We start from the raw sequence: 19,617 nt of genomic DNA, 5'->3' as shown, positions 1-19,617 counted from the left end.
TTTTGTAAACCTTTCAGAGAGGTACCCTAAGCTCCTTCAGAATATCTTACTTCCCATGAAACTCTAATTCACATTTTAAGAAGTATCATCAGGTTTAAGAACTGTGTTTGACACTGCTCCCTAAGGCACAAAGCTATGTAATTCAAATGATAGAGGGGAACAAATAAAGCAAAACCAAGATGAGGAGAGAAGCTGCAGGTCCTAGGTAAGTAATCTCATCCGTTGCTTGACAAAGTTTAAGAAAGATGATTCTATCCACAGAAGTTCTGCTGGAGTGTGACAATGATGCAGAAGAAAACTAGGTGAACAAATGCAGTGAGAAGTTTCAGAAGATTTCCTGGAAGAGCTGGAACATAAGCTGCTGTCTTCCATGCCCAACAGATATTTGCTGTAGTCACCCCCAATAGGTATTTGCTATGGCAAAAGGGACAGGAAGATCCTTAAAGCCATCATGTTAGGGATTGCGGGAAGACACTGGAGAGTTTCTCACAGTGCTGCCCTGAAAACTGGACTCTACACCTACCCAAAGTTTTCATATGATCCAGCTCCTCAAAATAGTTGTTGACAAAGTATTTCTAATTGTCTGGTTGCTCAACCCAGAGACTCTTTGCACGCAGCTGCAAATGAAGCTACTGAAAAATTATAAACACATACAGCACTGCATAAAGTATGCTGCAATCTCAGTTTCTAAATTAGACATCTTTAGCTTAATCTCTCTTTGTTCCTTCTTTACAATGGGAAAAATTGCTACTACCTCACTACTCAAGGCAGTTCTGAAGACACTCCCATCAGTGTATGAGTTACTGAGAAAGGTCTGAGGAACAGAAAGATTCTGCCTTTAGAACAGAATTGTGTGCAAAAAATACAATGTATGACACTGAACAATTAGGATAAAAGAAAGATGTATGCCCAGGTAAATATCTACTTGTGCATTAGTTAGCCAGGACTCTTGGGATCGTGGCAAGGAGGAGTAATAAAATATATGATCAGGTAACCAAAGACTTAGTAACTACAAAAATCTTGAATTAAGGCTACTTGGGCATGTTTCATTGCATCCTTTGCAAACTTTCTGAATGTTGAACTTTGCAATCATAATGTATTTTCAACACTTTTGTGTTGGATGGGCTTTTGTGGTGGATGCATCTTAGAAAAAAATTTATTAGAGAGCACTTCCTTCAGTTTACTTACTGCATAACACAGCTGGAAATATTTATGGCTTTTGGCCCCACTGTGACTGTTACCTCTCAAAGAAATAACACACTGACTTTTCTAGCAGAGGTTGTATGACAGTAGTAAGTTAATCTAAGACTGTAAATATGCAAGAAATTTCTGTACAAGAAGCTTGATATATACTATACAGTATACATAGGAATATTTGTTCAGTAGAACAGAAAGATAAGGAGAGAGAGAAGATCAGTGCTGCAAAAGACAGTGAAAATAGCCAGAGCTCAGCGCTTCAAATTGTAGTGTGGTGTTTCATTAAAGAGCATCTGTTTCCCAGTAGGGAACATTGGCTGAGTTTCTCTTGGGAAAAGAGCATCAGCACTGCCTTAGCTTTATCAGTTCTATAGTTTGTTTGATAATGTCTGGTCAAGATACCAGTACCCACATTATTATTTAGTAGCTGCAGGTTGCTGAGAACAGCCTGCATGTCATTCTACTTGAATCTCTGCTGGCTCCCAAGTAAGAACATAAATTGGTGAAATCTCATGGGAGATTTAAAAACCTAACAAAACACTTATCCAACAGGTAAGAGGACTGGAAAATGGAAAATATTACATCCAAATGGAAAACATTACCTTCAATAATGAGCTTCAAGACACAGCAAGAACATCAGACATGCACATTTATTAATTAAGCAAAGTTTCTAAGGGTAGTACTCTTTGTACACAAGGAAAACAATTTTTGTTGTTAGCTCAGATGGTGAAAAACTGGTAAAAAACTAAACAGGTGAAAAAGCAAAAAAGCTATATACTAGCAACAGCACAATATATCTTATAATGGTGAAATTATGAGCTCTTTCATTCCTAGAGATAAATTTATGCACTTGCCTAGATTGCAGTACCATTATCTGTAAGTAAATTAAAGAAAGGTATCGGTTCATTCTGCTCCTTGGAAAATAGTATGTTCTGGCAGAACACAGAATAAATAGGTTTCAAGGTCATCTAGTCTAACACCCTACTGAAAGCAGGGCCAACTTGCATCAGATTGCTCAGGGCTATTCAAGTTATGAGTATCTCCAAGGATGGAGATTTCACAGCCTTTCTGAGTGCCTGTTCTAATATACGACCGCAAAAAATACTTAACATGTCACTGGAATTTACCTTGTTACATGATGCCTTTACAATACTTCTAGGTGTTGTAAATACCAAGTATTTAATATATAAGAGCAATGTTCTATTGGCTAAGTTTTATTGGCTAAGAAATTTCTGTGATTATATAATTTTTGTCTATTATGAGTTTTTCTCAAAGAATCTCAGAGAAACTTAGAGCCAAGTTACTGTGGTTATCTCTATATGGATACACGACAAAAATGACTCTATTTAGCAATGGCAGAATAGATACCATGACTTTCTCTATGGTGAGATGAGGAACCAACGTATACCAGAAGTAGTGCCAGACAGGAACTAAGCTGGCCCATACTATAATGCTGTAATTCATGTTATCCAGCTTTCGACATCTAATAGTTTGGTGTTTAGTTTAAGTTATTAAAGTAGATTCCATCCAGAAGCAAAAGGGAGAGACAAGACATATCAGGGTTACTCAGGTCACCTCAAGCTACTTACTTTCTGCAGTTACAGAAGGTGGTTTGACAACTGTAGCCAATGCTAGGAAAGAAGTACAATCTGTCTTAAAAAATGAGGATTCATTTTAGCAGCTCCTGGCGTCTTGTTATACAATGGTTCTGTTAATTCTGTCTCTTCCTATTTTATAGATTTCTTTTCAACTTGAGAAAATCTCCGAGAAGCTCAACTGAGCAGTTATAAACCTCTAATTCTTATTTTCATAATAAAAATATCACTGGCTTTTGCTGTATCCTACAGCTAGATGTGAAAAATACATTATGGGATCTTTCAGCGTGACAAGAAATACATAAGGTTCATTACAAGACCTTCATTACAGTTCATTACAGAACTTTGTCTTGTCTTTATCTAGTATATTATGCTGAGATATTATCTGGGAAAAGAGCAGTTACAATTAGCACAGATATAGTCCCAATCAGTGTGTGCCACCACTGAGTAATGAAGTTACTAAGTAATCTGTTCTGTGAATTATCTGCATTTCTACAGCTTCCTTTCAGTAGGTGGCTAATCAAATATGAAATCATTAGAGATGCATTTTCACTGAAGCAAGGACATCTCCTTTTTGTGTAAAAATACCCTATGAGGTAGGATTTCAGTTCTGACTCTAGTATCTAGTTTTATAAAGGTGGGCAGCTTTTTAACCATATTTATCCATCCTTTGGTATAAACTGGCATTGCTGGATAAACAACAGGGATCATAAGGGATCAGTTTAGTCCTTAACCCATGCCATATTGCTCCACCAAACACTCACCCTCAAATATCACACCCAACAAATACCTCTAATAAAACTACTACAACAGTTTGCTCCCTGATCTGACTAATGACAGCTAAAACTTTTAGGACCACTCTTTTAAAAAAAATTTCAGACTTCTAAACTACAAGGACATTGGTGATACATGCCTGATATGACACACTTCTGTAAAATGATGATAATGAAATAGAAATACAGCTTTTTTTTCAATAGCTGAAAAGCTTCAGTGGTATAGTTCATTTTACAGTTTGGTGCTTTGTCTTTCATGAATACCCATTCATGCCCCAAAAGACCATTCTTTTTTTTAAATCAGCATCTGTATATTTGTGCAATTCAATACCTTTCCGATGAAACTGCAGTGATCCTAGCAGACATATCGACTTAAGCATTTCTGTTGTGTACATTTCTAAGCAACACTGCAACTGGATGTATAGTCTACAGATTTCAGGATGAATTTCACCATCTTCTGGGCTGCAGTAAAAAAAGAAAAATTTTAGTTAGGAATGGGACTGAAAGGATGTGAGGGTCATCAAATCCACTTCCCTGCTGTTGAAAGTAACCACATCATAATCTGCTTCATAAGCTACTAAGCTATGTGTATATGATAAAACACCTGTTTCTACCAAACTGTATTTACAAACAATTCTTTAGCTCCATAAAGCTCTAGGCTTAAAACAGCTAAACTTGGGTTGTGTTTGGTAAGGTTGGCATGCCCTTATTTTCTTCTCTGCATAGTTTTGGAAAAGGGGTAAATAAGTGACTGAGATCTCTTCTGCTCTTTAAAAGCTTTGAATATGTATTTTCTGGTAGACTGAAGGGATTTTTTGCCATCCAGTTTCAGTTACCCTTGGTCCTGATGCAGATGCAGGAGATTGCAGGGCCACTTTCACAGTCATTGTTCAGGTTACAAATTCTGGATCAGGCATAATCAACCCTACATTGAAGACACTTTCATCGGAAACAAGTCACTTGTAGTCTTTTGTTTCTATAGTTTCTGCCTGAATTTCTTTTCCCCCCTGTGTTTAAATTAGTAGTCATGTGATACTGCACTGTGAGGAAAATGGGATGTTCAAGAATTTTTTCAGAAAAGTAACATCAATCTTGAAAAACAAAAATTGAAATCAAGAGTAATCCTACACCTCCAACTAATTGCTTAGGGCACTAAGAAAATAATTTACCCAGAGAACCAATTCTCATGCCTGGCTGTAAAATCAGACATTAAACCTCACTTTTGTAGGCTGAGAATGCTGCATGAGTGTAAACATACTTTTTTATAAACTTAGCTGTTTCTGTGAGTGCTAATGAAGTAATTTACCCAGTCATACCTGAGAATTAGGTTTTCAATGCTCCTTCCAAAGGTACTTTCAATACCGTATAAGTGGTAAGATTGAAGAGTTAGGATTTCAGCCATTTCATGTTTAGACATTCCTGCTATTGGTTTGCTACATAGTGATGTTAAATGGTAAGGTAACCCCCAAAAATGGATTTTACAACAACTAGAGGAATCTGCTTTTCTAAATAACCTGAACCTAATGGCATTTCTAAATACTACTGCTAACAAATGAAAAAAATTTTTCAGCATGCTTTCAGTTTTCTAGCCTATGAATAATATAAATGGAGCTTTCACAATAAAAAGCTTGCTAGCATTCTCTACAGTGATTGAATTTTCTGTGGCCAAACCGATGCTTCAAAAAGACCCTCCTGTATATGAAATAAAATTAGACTTGTGGATTTCCTCACAGGAACAAAAGCAACTTACCTGATAAATTATTTGCAGCAACATTAGATTGGGCTGCCATGGTCAAATAACTTAACACCAATCTAGGCCACAGGCTTTGAGACCTACAGCAGACAATGTCTATTTAAACTAGTAAAATAGGTTCTTTCTGACCTAAGGTAAGATGTCATTATTTATACCTAGATCCAGGGTCCAGTCAAATTGTTAAGTCCAGCTCTTTTGTCAAGAACAAAGCTTAAAAACTCTATTTTAAGGAAAATCTTATCAGTTTGTGCTGATACAATCTTACTGAAGTTCAGTTCAAATGAATACTGCATACTAAAACATGTTAATTCTTGTATTTGACATTCACAGTTACTTCTAACAAAGGAGACCATACATTGCCTAGAAAGAGTGCACCTTCTGCCACTGATTTCAGTGACACCAAGGAAGAATATACTTAATCATAGCCTGGGGTAAGAAAATAGGGCCAGTATAAGGTAGGCCCTGATGCTTGTGGCTCAGTGGGCAGGAGAAAGGAGCAACCTCAAAGGAATAATTGATGCATGAACTTGCCATAATCTGATTCCAATGAGAAAAAAACTGTGTGGTTTTCCAAAGTCCTCAAGGGTTCCTGTCCCTCCAAGTGACATCAGAAACCAAATGAGACCATGAAGGTTTCACAGAATTGGCAAGAACCTTCCTAAAAGGAAAGAGCAACCTTAGCACTTCCACAGCATATGAAGGAAGACTACTGGTGTTTGCACACGCCAAGGAAAACTGGTAAGAATCACAGCAGTGGTAAGCCGTACCATCAAGAATGCTTAAACAAGCAAAAAATGCAGCCAAAAAAGAAAAAAAGACAAGGCTGGAAAAGACTGAAGACTGAAAAGAAATCATGCTGGACTTACTCAGAAGGGACAAAGGAAGATCGGTCCCACCTACCAATCCATTACAAAGTAGACATCAAAAAGCAGGAAATGACTGGAGTCCAAATTACAATTGCTGTGGTCTGTGTTACTTCAGGAGCAATACCATACACATGATAATAAACCTGCCTATCCTAGGAGCTTTATTTCTTTTGGCTAGACTACAATGCGTGCATTTTTCTTAAGCCACATCTACTTTTCTACTTTTAAAGAGAAGTCTGCATTTGTTGAAAAATTATACCATGCACAATATGGTATTTCCTGCATCTTACCATAAATACAGAATAAAGCTATGGTGGCAGAACACAAACTGTTCACCCCCAATACTCTGAAGGTGTCTTTTCAGATGCTTCCTATAATATTTCTTCCTATCCTCAGCGATTCCAACTTGGAAAACATTTGATAGCCTTAAGACCCTGAATAATTTTCCTGAAAAACTAGCTCCCTGACAGAACTTTTTTTGCTTATTCAGAGTCAAATCCTTAACTGCATATGAAAACACATATACTTCCTTAGAAATGGATCCGTGTTGAAATCTCACATTCTTTTCAAAGGATAGGAACATAAATATTTTTAGTGACTGCATAAGCAGTAGTATAAATATTTTTAGTGACAGCATAAGCAGTAGTATAACAAAATAAAGGATGCTAGTTCTGAAATGCTGAAAATTATGCTTATAAGACACACAACATTACAACACACATACATGCAAACAAAATTATTTTGGGATAAATTGAATTTGATTTTTTAAAAACCGTACTTAATTGCAGACTCCTCAGACACTTAGAAGTTCTACTTTGTATATTACAGTATTTTATACTTTTTTTACCTTGCATTAAGTATCTAGTACTTTTTATCTTGCATTAATCCATAGTATCTACTCCTCGTTTAACAAGAGTTAAATCTTAACATTATCCGTAGTTGTGTTTGCCGTTCCTTTCATTTCTAACCAATCTATTTGTTATATGAATTGCAGCTGCTAGATCTGTGATCACTTAGCTGATTAGAAATAGACTATTCTCTCTGCATAAACAATAACCATAAATCTAACAGCATTTCTTTTCAGATTGGCAGATGGCAAGAAGGGTTTTTAATGTAATCATATTGGTATGAACCAAAGAAGATAAAACACATATAGCTCAGTTATAAATTTAATTTGTTTTAGTATAAATCAGGAGCAGTACTTCAGAAGTAGTCTGTTATTTCTAAATCATGCCACCATTTTCAAGACCAGCATCTAGTCCTTCATTTTGCGTGTACTGCTCCTAATGATTTCAACATTTTCTGTAAAAGAGTTACTACAAAATTGGATGAAATCTTAGAGCAGAATAGGATTCTGATGTTTGACCTAAGAGGCAGTCTCAGAAGTAAATGTAACCTTACAGAATTCATCTAACCAAATACAGCATGAACAAACAATGAGCCAAATACAGCATAAGTATAGCACACCAAGTTTTCTTCTTCTGGAACAGTATTTTAACTTTCTGAACTTTGGGTCTTATATTCCTGGTTTTATTTCTCTGATATCTAAATTTAAGAACCATGTGATACATATTTAGATAATACACAGCCTCTTGGAGGCTTTTATTATCCTGATTTGTGCTACCTTTCAGTTTACAGATGAGGATTTTTTTATACCCGTTAGCGTCAGACATTCTTACATGTGCACTGAACACTATTCCCAAGTTCAGCACCATGGAATTTCTGCAGTAGATGGGAGATAGAGGGGGTTTTTTTCCCCCCATCATCTGCATCACTTACTGTTGCAGTTCATTTCCCCATGAGTACACATACAGTAATTTCCATTGAGCTATCCTTACCAACAGAGGGATTACAAAAAGATTTAGGAGTGTAGAATTCCATTTGCTTTCCATATTTTGCACTCAGGTCCAAAGTTTAGTTCTTCAAAATTATTGCTTATCTAACGTAATACCTAAGTCCTGGAGCCCCACCAATATACAGACAAGCACATTCAGTTTCTGCTTGAGTCTCCTCGATGCCTAAACTTTTTCTGAGCAGGGTTTCCTCTGTTCTGAAGATGAACAGTTACACAACTAGTAATGGATAAATGAGTCATTGATTTGACTGTTCCACCTGTAGGGCATTGCTCCATAAGCATTCATGTGCAAAGTGGAACCAGCAAAAAGCAAAGCCACCACAGATGGTAACAATGACCTTTTTCTGCTCAGTGATGAGAGCTCTTTTTGATAGGGAGATACAGATCTACTCCACTCTCTTACACAAGTAAAGCTGAATCTGTCCAGCTCTTCTGAAAGCTAGGATTCTTTAACGACAAGTCTATCACTAAGAGGAGTATCACAGAATCACAGAATCACAGAATGTTAGGGATTGGAAGGGACCTCGAAAGATCATCTAGTCCAATCCCCCTGCCGGGGCAGGATTACCTAGACCATATCACACAGGAACGCGTCCAGGCGGGTTTTGAATGTCTCCAGAGAAGGAGACTCCACAACCTCTCTGGGCAGCTTGTTCCAGTGTTCAGTCACCCTCACCGTAAAGAAGTTTTTCCTCATATTTAAGTGGAACGTCCTGTGTTCCAGCTTGCACCCATTGCCCCTTGTCCTGTCAAGGGATGTCACTGAGAAGAGCCTGGCTCCATCCTCATGACACTTGCCCTTTACATATTTATAAACATTAATGAGGTCACCCCTCAGTCTCCTCTTCTCCAAGCTAAAGAGACCCAGCTCCCTCAGCCTCTCCTCAGAAGGGAGATGTTGCACTCCCTTAATCGTCTTCGTGGCTCTGCGCTGAACTCTCTCTAGCAGTTCCCTGTCCTTCTTGAACTGAGGGGCCCAGAACGACACACAATATTCCAGATGCGGCCTCACCAGGGCAGAGTAGAGGGGAAGGAGAACCTCTCTCGACCTGCTGACCACACCCCTTCTAATCCACCCCAGGATGCCATTGGCCTTCTTGGCCACAAGGGCACACTGCTGGCTCATGGTCATCCTGTTGTCCACTAGCACCCCCAGGTGCCTTTCCCCTACGCTGCTCTCCAACAGCTCTGCCCCCAACTTGTACTGGTACGTGGGGTTGTTCTTGCCCAGATGCAGGACTCTACACTTGCCCTTGTTATATTTCATTAAATTTCTCCCTGCCCAACTCTCCAGCCTGTCCAGGTCTCTCTGAATGGCTGCGCAGCCTTCCGGTGTGTCAGCCACTCCTCCCAGTTTTGTGTCATCAGCGAACTTGCTGACAGCGGACTCTATGCCCTCATTCAAGTCATTAATGAATATATTGAATAGAACTGGTCCCAGAACCGACCCTTGCGGGACTCCGCTAGACACAGACCTCCAACTGGACTCTGTCCCATTGACCACCACTCTCTGGCTTCTTTCCTTCAGCCAGTTCACAATCCACCTCACCACCCGATCATCCAGACCACACTTCCCCAGTTTAGCTGCGAGGATGCTGTGGGAGACCGTGTCAAACGCCTTACTGAAATCGAGACAGACCACATCCACAGCTTTACCATCATCTATCCACCGGGTAACATCCTCATAAAAGTCTATCAACTTGGTTGAGCATGACTTCCCGTTGGTGAAGCCATGCTGAGTGCCCCTAATGATCCCCCTATCCTTGATGTGCCTAGAGACAGCACCAAGGACAAGTTGTTCCATCACCTTTCCGGGGATGGAGGTGAGGCTGACTGGTCTATAGTTACCCGGGTCCTCCTTCTTGCCCTTTTTGAAGACTAGAGTGACATTCGCTTTCCTCCAGTCCTCAGGCACCTCTCCCATTGCCCACGACTTAGCAAAGATGATGGAGAGTGGCCTAGCAATGACTTCTGCCAGCTCCCTCAGCACCTGCGGGTGCATCCCATCAGGGCCCATGGATTTATGGACGTCCAGGTTGTTTAATTGGTCCCCGACCCAGCCCTCATCAACCAAGACAGATTCCTCCTCTATCCTGACTTCTTCTGGGGCCTCAGGGGTCCGGGGCTCCTCAGGACAGCCTCCAGCAGTATAGACAGAGGCAAAGAAGGCATTCAGTAACTCCGCCTTCTTTTTATCCTCTGTCTCCAGGACCCCCACCTCATTCATCAGTGGGCCTACATTGCCTCTAGTGTTGGCTTTACCTGCAATGTATTTGAAGAAGCCCTTTCTGTTGTCCTTGACCTCTCTTGCAAGGTTTAATTCCAAGGAGGCCTTAGCTTTCCTAGTTGCTTCCCTACATCCTCTGACAACAGACTTATATTCCTCCCAAGTGGCCAGCCCCTCCTTCCACGATCTGTACACCCTCTTCTTCCACTTGAGTTTGCCCAGCAGTTCCCTGTTTAACCATGCAGGTCTCCTGCTACCCTTCCTTGACTTCCTACCTGTTGGGATGCTCTGATCTTGAGCTTGGAAGAAGCAGTCCTTGAATGCTAACCAACTATCTTGGGCCCCCTTACCTTCTAGTACCCTGTCCCATGGGATTTCCTTTAGCAATTTTTTGAAAAGGCCAAAGTTGGCCCTCCTGAAGTTCAGGGTTGTGATTCTGCTAGCTATTCTGTTCCTGCCACATGAGATCCTGAACTCTACCATCTCATGGTCACTACAACCAAGGCTGCCCTCAACCTTCACCTCTTCAACCAGACCCTCCTTGTTAGTGAGGATAAGATCCAGCAGCGCTCCTCTCCTAGTTGGCTCATCCACCATTTGCATCAGAAAGTTATCATCAATGCACTGGAGGAACCTCCTGGACTGGGGATGGCTGGCTGAGTAGGCCTCCCAGCAAATATCAGGGTAGTTGAAGTCCCCCACGACAACCAGGCCCTGTAATTGCGAGACTGCTCTCAGCTGCCTGTAGAAGGCCTCATCACCCTCCTCATCCTGATCCGGTGGCCTGTAATAGACACCCACAACAGTATCACCCCTGCCAGCCTGCCCCTTAATTCGCACCCACAAACTCTCAACTCGCTCCTGATCTGCCTCTGGACAGAACTCAATACATTCTAGCTGCTCACTCACATAAAGAGCAACTCCACCACCTCTCCTTAGCGGCCTGTCTTTCCTGAACAGGACATAGCCATCCATGACCACATTCCAGTCATGCGAGGCATCCCACCAAGTCTCTGTAATTGCCACTAGATCATAGCCCCCCGACCGAACACGGATTTCTAACTCCTCCTGTTTATTCCCCATGCTGCGTGCATTGGTGTACAGGCATTTCAGGGAGCGAGCTGGGCACACCGATTTCACCCTAGGGGGATGGGAGGCCTCCTGGTCTGCCTCAACACTAGAGCATTGCCCCAGTGGTGCAAGCCCAGCTACTACCCCATCCCCCTTCGAATCTACTTTAAAGCTCTCCGAATGAGCCCTGCTAATTCCTGTCCCAGAACCCTTTTGCCCCTACGACATAAACCTTTCCCATGTATCACTGTCACGCCTGTTGTCTTATAAAACCAGCCATTATCAAAGAACCCAAAGCCCTGCCTGTAGCACCAGTCTCGTAGCCAGGCATTAATAGAGAGAATCCTACTATTCCATCCCACGTCATCACCTGAAAATGGAAGGAGGGAGGAGAAAACAACTTGTGCCCCAGACTCTTTCACTAACCGTCCTAGGGCCTTGTAGTCTTTCTTCATCCCCTTCAGACTACGGGATGCGGCTTCTTCCCCACCTGTCTGGAAGATCAGCAGTATCTATCTAAGGGGGTAGTAGTCTGTGGCCTTCACCAGGCTGGGGAGTTGCCTGGTGATATCCCTGATTCGGGCTCCAGGCAGGCTGCAGACCTCCCTGTGATGGGGGTCAGCTCTGCATATTGGGCCCTCAGATCCCTTTAGGAAGGAGTCTCCAACCACTAAAACTCTTCTCTTCTTCCTTGTGGAGGAGGTAGCTATATGCCTGTCAGGTTTTTCTGACTGTGGTGGGACCTCTGATATAGGTTGCCTCTCCACCACATCCCCGTTGGACCGGCTGTATTCCATTAGGGCTTCATAGTATGGAAACTTATATCATGAGAAGATAATTTCCTTGTAGCAGAGTTTGATAAAACTGGATTATGGTTGTCCTGTTTTACTCTGCATTGTTTCAAATGTTAGAAATCCTTAGATTTTTTAGAAGTCATGGCCATTACAGGAACTTTATTTACAATGTTGAACGTATTTCTTCCTTTCTAGCTGTCACTGGTAAAAAGATTGAGGGTCTACACACAGGGCTAAGAAGACAATATTTTCCTGATACAGCTATTTAATTTCTAAGAAGGAGAAATGGTGAAAACCTTTCTTTAAACCTTTTTTGGTCTTACTGACAGAATTTTTAATGGTGCAGACTAAGAAAGCAGCAATTATATATAAGATGATTGGCTCATAAGCCAATTCAAATTTATCAGTGGCTTCCTATTCACAAAGGACCTGGAAGAGTAGTTGGAAAGCACAGTAACAGGTATTTTAATTGACTTTTTTTTTGCTGTCATAAATCTAATGTATTTTTCCTGTAAACTATATTTATGACTAGCATGAGAATAAGAACTAGAAACTTCTATATGTGTGTTCTGACCCATTCTTGTTGTTTCAAGAATATGGAGCATCTGTAATTGGACTGCAGGCAAAATTCTTCTCTCATTTGCAAATCCAAAGTAACAGCAGTGACATCAAAGACAAATATTTTTAATTATCCAAAGTTTATACAATGAGAATTACTTCCAGGCCACTACCCTCACTGATTGTCTCAAACTGTTTAATTAGTGTTTAATTGCAATAATGACCACAAGAATTCCATAGCTTGCAACCAATTTTCTCCTATGCATGTATATAGGCCTCATTTTCATCTCTGAAAGCCACATGCTCTGATGCCAATGCACATAACGCTTTGTTTTATAATCCCTGAAGTACGTTCTGTGTAGTGGGCTTAAAATTTCCCTTTAAAGTGTCATCAGTTTCACTGCTCTCAGTAATTTTCTATTTCTATATGTTCAGTGTCATGCCATGAGAAATGTTGAACAGGGGACTAGTACAGACATAACTTTCAGAATGCTGATTATTATATGTTTATTATTAAAGAGCTATATGCCAAATTCGTATTTATTTACAAAGAAAAGTTCATGCAAACTTGTATTATTAAACCCCCAAAGTCAGTTACCTCCGTTTCAGTTAGTCCAGCTGATTTCTTTATGAAGACCACTTAGATATTCAAGAGACACCTCATATAACACAATCTCATACAACTACTGTGCTAAATTGTGTTCTCAATGGAGCTGTTTAATAGCTTATCTGCAGCTGGACATAAGAGAGCTAGCACAGCACTGAGCACCTGCCCATGAGCTAATGACCAGTTCCTCATCGCTGGCTTCTGAGCACAGCTGCCACAAGGCTGTGAATAGGAATTGTGCTCACTTCCAGCATCCATTGTGGAGTAAAAATTTTCTTGCTTCTCCCTATCCACTTAGGTAAGATAAAGAGGTACTGATAACCTTTTCAGGATTTGGATACACAGGTTGTGGCTTCTTGAGGATACTTCATCTGACGGGGGGGCACCGCTGCCTTTCACAAGATGAATGCAATGAATGGCCCATGTAGGAAGGGATCAAAGACAGAATTTATGGAATTTTACCACTCTGAGAAAGCCTCTTGACTTGCCAGTGAAGTGGCAAGACACTTGTGTTCCCATACATGAGGAAGAGAAAATGGTGAGATGGATGTACACATGCTTATGCAAATATTTTGCATGTAGGGTAAAGTTTATAGGTCCATACGAGCTGGCATATTGCCTAATAACTGTCAGGCTTCACTCTTGCCTTCACTAGAAAACAGTAGGCTTTGTTTTTCCAACAAAGAATGGATTCCTTCATCCGGATATTTTTTGGTTTTGTTTTTAATAATAAAAACTCTGTATGAAAGAAAGCCAGATGGTTAGCTTATTACTACCAACAGCCACATTTCCCATCATGAGGTCTGCAGGATTACTTATTTGACTTAGAAACACTTGCTGATGTCTAGGGAAAACTGGCAGATCATTTGGCTCTGATTTTCCTTTTTTCTCTCTCTGCTAAATTATGCTGATAGCTGTATATTAAATAGTTTCAAATATACTCCCTTACTAAGAATTTCTGTAGTTGTCACATGAATACTGTACCACCAGGGTGCCATAAAGGGTAAAAGTTCTTATTCAATACTACTCAGTTGATGAGAAACTCACACTACTGTGTAAGCCATACTTCTGCAGTTTGAGAGCTCTGATACCTACAGGTATAGTAGTTACAAAAGAGAAAATGGTGGTTTATTCCTTTATTTAACAGTAGCGTAAGTTACGCAGTTTATCAAGCTGCTATTTAAAGTATAAATTTTTGTAAATACAACTTAAATAAATCTATAACATCACATTTTTGTACTTTAACTATTGGTATAATCGATGGTTTTCTTTCCATAAAATCTTGCTTTTTAAAAGTCAGGTCATGTCGTTCTACTGAATATGTTTATGAAGCACCGATAATAGGTGGAATTTACTTTTCTTTGTATTTTCCTACGCTGATATTTAAAATAAAACCTACAGAGGGAGCTCTTATACCAACTATATGATACCTAGTATATGTAAGGAAGGAGAATGAATGCAGCCCTTTGGATAATCATTTTAAAATACAAGAATAAACATGATTAAAATGCTCCTCCTTAACATGAAAAGGTAAAGAGTGAAAATTTCATTTAAATTTTTGGGGTTTTTTTTCCAAAATAGTTGATAGATGACTTTATTGTACTGCAAAATGTTGGTTACAGCTGAAAAACACCTTCAGGTTTTCCTCAGTTCCTGCAGGTGTCCAGCACTCACAGTTCCATTGAAATCAGTGAAACTTAAGACTACTAAAACTGACAAAGATTATGGTCTAACTCTGACTTTAACTTAAAAATTTTAGTCACACATTTACAACAGAGCAGTGTTTTACTATCAACATTAAAAAATACACACTCATGTATTACCTCTGGTTAAAAGAGGAGCTAAGTTATATAAAGAGTTTGATACACCTTTTTGTAAAAGTATGGTTTTGACAAATTCTATGCTAAACTTCTTAAAGTATCATTTTTATGAACAGTATCAACAGTCCTAAAATATTACCAGCTGAAATAACTATCTAGACATATAATGAAGACTGCTTGTCTTCGAAAGCTAAAGGAAACTAAGCCTTTGGCAAATCAGAAGTGAAAATGAATTAATCAAATTCTACCTTATGCCCCATATATATACTTACCATAAAAAGGAATGTAAATTGGCTTGATAAGCTGTGGAAAGTCACTGTCCACAAATATTACCCTGTAGATTATCTTTTAATTTAGTATCAGAAACACAGCAGTTTAGAAATATATAGCAGCTACAAAGATGGTCTGGAAAAAAGACCTACCTCAGATATTATGATTCTGTTAGAATGAAAAATGTGACAAATACTACAGAGGAGATACGCCTAATCCCCTTAAGATACCGAGGGCAAGAGGTCCCTCTGATTATGGGTCAGAGTCAACAGCCTACTAAACCTGCCTCTGCTTTCCTATCTTAAACACACTGTTTATTTCTTTATCGCTCAACCATTCACCTTTAAATGTAACAAAAGACTTGCGGATTCATTTTGAATATAACTAGAAAAGTCATCCAGCGATAATGTTTTCTTCTAAACAGATCTTGAGAAAACATTCTTATTTGAGTTCCTCCCATCTGCTGAGGTTATTTTTTTTTAAGGTATGTGTTTCACACAAACTGCTGTCAGCTTCAGTATCACATGTTGTTATTTTGTTCTCTACTAATGCGCTGTAGTACTGTGATAAAACTGCTACACAACATCCCAGTCCAGACAGAGGAAAAGCAGGACTAATTCTTTCTAGTAGACCCACAAATGCTTGAGGTGTTTTTTTTTATTAAATCTGATTGTTGTTTTGAAGCAGTTACGACAGAACTCTCAATAACAGAAGACAGGTGATCAGATTTTGTTTAGTTAGACCAGCGTAAATCTCCAGTTACTCTGATAAGGCTGACGGAGTCAATCTGGGCATATGATAATACCAGTAGAATAAAAACACAATGCAGTGACTCGTATTGTAGAGATGATGGCAGTTTAGATATTTCCATGCTACAACAATTCAGCTACGACTATAACAGTGGGAAATATACTTTTCTTATCCATTCAGGAAAATCTCACTGACTTCCATAGAGGTTATCTGATAAACCAAGGGCCACGTATGGTCTGCAAATTAGTCATTTTGAATATGTTGTTGTTTCCTTTTTCCTCTCTTTCACAAATACCGCCAAAGGAAAAAAATATAGCACCACTTATAACATTGAAGTCTTTCTATTTTTTTTTATGTTGAAGTTCTAAAATTCTTTTGGAAACTCACTGTATGAGATAATTACTACAGATGCAGTAACTCTACCTTTGAAAAGGATTAAATAATTACTAATTAATTCTGTGATTCTTCCACACCCCTAACTTTATGTTATCAGGAGAACAAGTATCACACACCCTTTTAAGAGCTGTGAGTGTACTTAGCAGCGTATCCAGTATTTGCAGGTGCTAGTCAGAAAACATTTTTCTGAAATGATCAGAATCACAGACTGGAATTTTCTAAATTTGTTCCCTCAGAAGTGAATTTTACTGGCTGAATTAACTCAAGCGTGGGCAAGAAGTAAAATTAGAGGACTATCCAAACTATTCCACTCGAGGACAAAACCGATGACAATCACCTAATAAAGCTTCTTGGACTCAGGTAAAACAGCACTAATATGAGAAATTTTATTCAAACTTTCTCCACTTTAGGTAAGACTGGGTGTATTGGGTGCAGGTGGCAAGGTTTTGGTAGTGGTGATGGCTCTGTGGGAGGAGGTGAGGGGCTGCCCATGCCGGACACGGCCCATTCTGGCTGGTTCCTGCCAGCTCTGCAAGGGCAGGACACACTTGAGCCCGTCAGCCAAGTGCACGGCACCTCTTTGAAAACTTATTTTAAAAAGGGCAGAAAATGCCACAGGGAGAAAGGAAGAGGGAACAAAAAAGAGTGAGAAACAAGAGAGGGAACATCAAGGTCAGAGAAAGGAGGAGGAGGTTCTCCATGGCAGAGCAGATATTCTCTGAAGCCTGCGGAGAGGAACACACCAGAGCAGATGGATATTCCTGAAGGAACTGCCACCTGTGGAGAGCCTACACTAGAGCAGATTTTCCTGACAGGACTGCAGTCTGTGCAGGAGCCCAGGCTAGAGCAGACAAAAAGCGTAAGGAGGAAGCAGAGGCAAAGCGGAACTGTTAGTGACTGACTGTAATCCCCCATTCCCCATCCTTCCTGCATTGCTCGGGGGGTACGTAGAGGAGGCTGGAGTGAAGCTGAGCATGGGAAAGGGGGGAGAATAAGTGTTGTTTTAATGTTTGTCTGTTTGCTTCCCATTACGCAAATTGGTAATTATTTCTATTTTCATTGGTAACAAAACTAATCTTCCCCAAGTCAAGCCTGCTTTGCCCACAACAGTAGCTGGTAAGCAATGTCCCTGTCTTTATCCGGCCCCCGGCTTTCTCACTCCTGTTCTTCCCGTTTTGTCCCCATGTCCTGCTGCGGAGTGAGTGAGCAAGCAGCTGGGTGGGAGTTTGGCTGTTGGTAAAGGCTAAACCATCAGACTAGCTAAGCTTAAAATCCCCAACAGGACACTTCTAAGCACTCAGAATTCCAAGTGAAATTGCATGTGTCTTTAATTATGTTTTTGAGTTACTGTAAGATTTAAAAAAAAATAAACGCAGGGCTTGACCACCAAACCTTTGCAGAAACTAACTCTAAGCTCCCTTCCATCGTTCCTTCCTTCAGCTGGCTGTGCCTTGTCTTTAGGGAAATCCATAAGACCTCTGCACTAGACAGGGCTGAGCTGAGAAGGGATTTTTTCTCTGCACATTATCAGGCTCCCTGTTGAGAAGAGGTGGTGTCAGGTTAGATGAAAGATGTCTTTGGATGAGCTCTCAAGTCAGCCTTGCTTAGCTCTAGACCCAGCTGGATAAAAAAATCTCACAGCCTCACTGCCTCAAGTTAATCACAGACACTACCAAATAATACATAAACCACGACACAGACTTTCCAGAAAACATCTGTGCCAACCAAGAAGAAGGCAGTCAGATTAGTTGTATATGCATCAATTTTTCAGTTCCCCAAAGAAATCCATATTCAGCACCCTGCCTTGTCAGCATCTGCAAGTTGTTCTCAAATTAATTTCTCTGATAAACCAGCAGTAAGAGTGCAGACAGGTCTGTGCCAGGCAACAGCCTCAAGCCCAGTATACCTCCATATTGCCTCTTATAACTTGACTGCAGACTCATGCTGCCTATGGATTTCCCCTTTGATTTTAGTTAAGCTTCCAAGTTCTTTAAAATGTCTCGTAATCACTTACTACTCATTAATAAATTATTTATCAACTCTATCTTTCAAAAGTCCACAAAACTTAAATGGTAAGAATTCATACCTATATTCCTGTGTAGTTCCTTTCATTGGTAGTTGGAAAGAGAGTTTGAAAACTATCAAAACAAGTATCTCATGTGGGATGATCTATGAAATTTGTTCTGATCTTTGTGGAAAAACAGGGTCAGACTTCCCAGAAAGGCTTGAAAATGAATGAAATGCTTCAGGTATTTGGTGCCGTACGATCTAGGTCACAACAAACTACTAACATACGGGATTTAGCAGGAACTCTGCTGCAGGCAAGTGATGCCATCTGCTGTTGATCATCCACAGAACACTAAACCAGATGACTGCTTTGATTTATGACACTTCTTTTTGCATCTTTTTCTGTCTCCAGTACCTACTTTGACTATAAATTTCAATATAAATTTTTTTTCCAAAGGGCATTCCATAAAGTGCTTTTGTGACCTGGATACTTGTTATCTGTTCATAACTTAGATTTCTGGTTTTCCATATTTCAAAATGAGAAAAAAGAGAACATGAGAAGAGATGGTAAAATGAGAAGTGGTAAGGAATAATGTATTTGCATTTCCTCAAAAATATGACAAAACACTTCAGTCCAAGGACTATTGAAGCTAAAGGGAAAATGTTCTGTAAGCTACACTGGAATTTGGATAAGAGCTATACTGCATTAACAATTACTGAAACAATCCATACATTCTCATAATCCTTTTTTTTTCCTTTTAGTCAAACAATGTGACTGCTACAATTCTGAACTGGAAGGAAAACAGTCCACCAAGCAGATCATTACTAGGTTGCTCAGAATATGGTAGTATTTGGGATTCTGGATGTACCAAATGCTTCTAGGAATGCCTTGAACAGGTTATTCTTATGCCCTGGAGTATTTTTTTATCTTCTTAACAACAAATATCCACATACCTCCACATAAAAGTGAAAAAGAAATTGTGTTATAGTGTTAGTATCTCACACAGCTCCACCAGATATTTCACAGATCAAATCTTATGAGTAGTTGAGTTGAAAATCACAGCTGAGAGACGGAGAA

The 19,617-nt window shown here is 39.8% G+C and overlaps 1 protein-coding gene across 2 annotated transcripts in view; it reads right to left on the bottom strand.

Annotated features, from left to right (window-relative positions):
• RGS7BP (regulator of G protein signaling 7 binding protein) overlaps window positions 1-19,617 on the bottom strand; it is a 45,006-nt gene that overhangs the window by 10,650 nt on the left and 14,739 nt on the right. For both annotated transcript variants that reach the window (XM_068423559.1, XM_068423560.1), the window contains one exon: window positions 3,897-4,027. In XM_068423559.1, the coding sequence (XP_068279660.1) occupies window positions 3,897-4,027 (131 nt within the window). The remainder of the gene's footprint in view (window positions 1-3,896; window positions 4,028-19,617) is intronic.

Source organism: Nyctibius grandis, chromosome Z, assembly GCF_013368605.1.
Source record: "Nyctibius grandis isolate bNycGra1 chromosome Z, bNycGra1.pri, whole genome shotgun sequence".
NCBI lineage: Eukaryota > Metazoa > Chordata > Aves > Nyctibiiformes > Nyctibiidae > Nyctibius > Nyctibius grandis.
The sequence above is the reverse complement of the archived record's forward strand: the minus strand, read 5'-3'. Positions and strand labels throughout refer to the sequence as shown.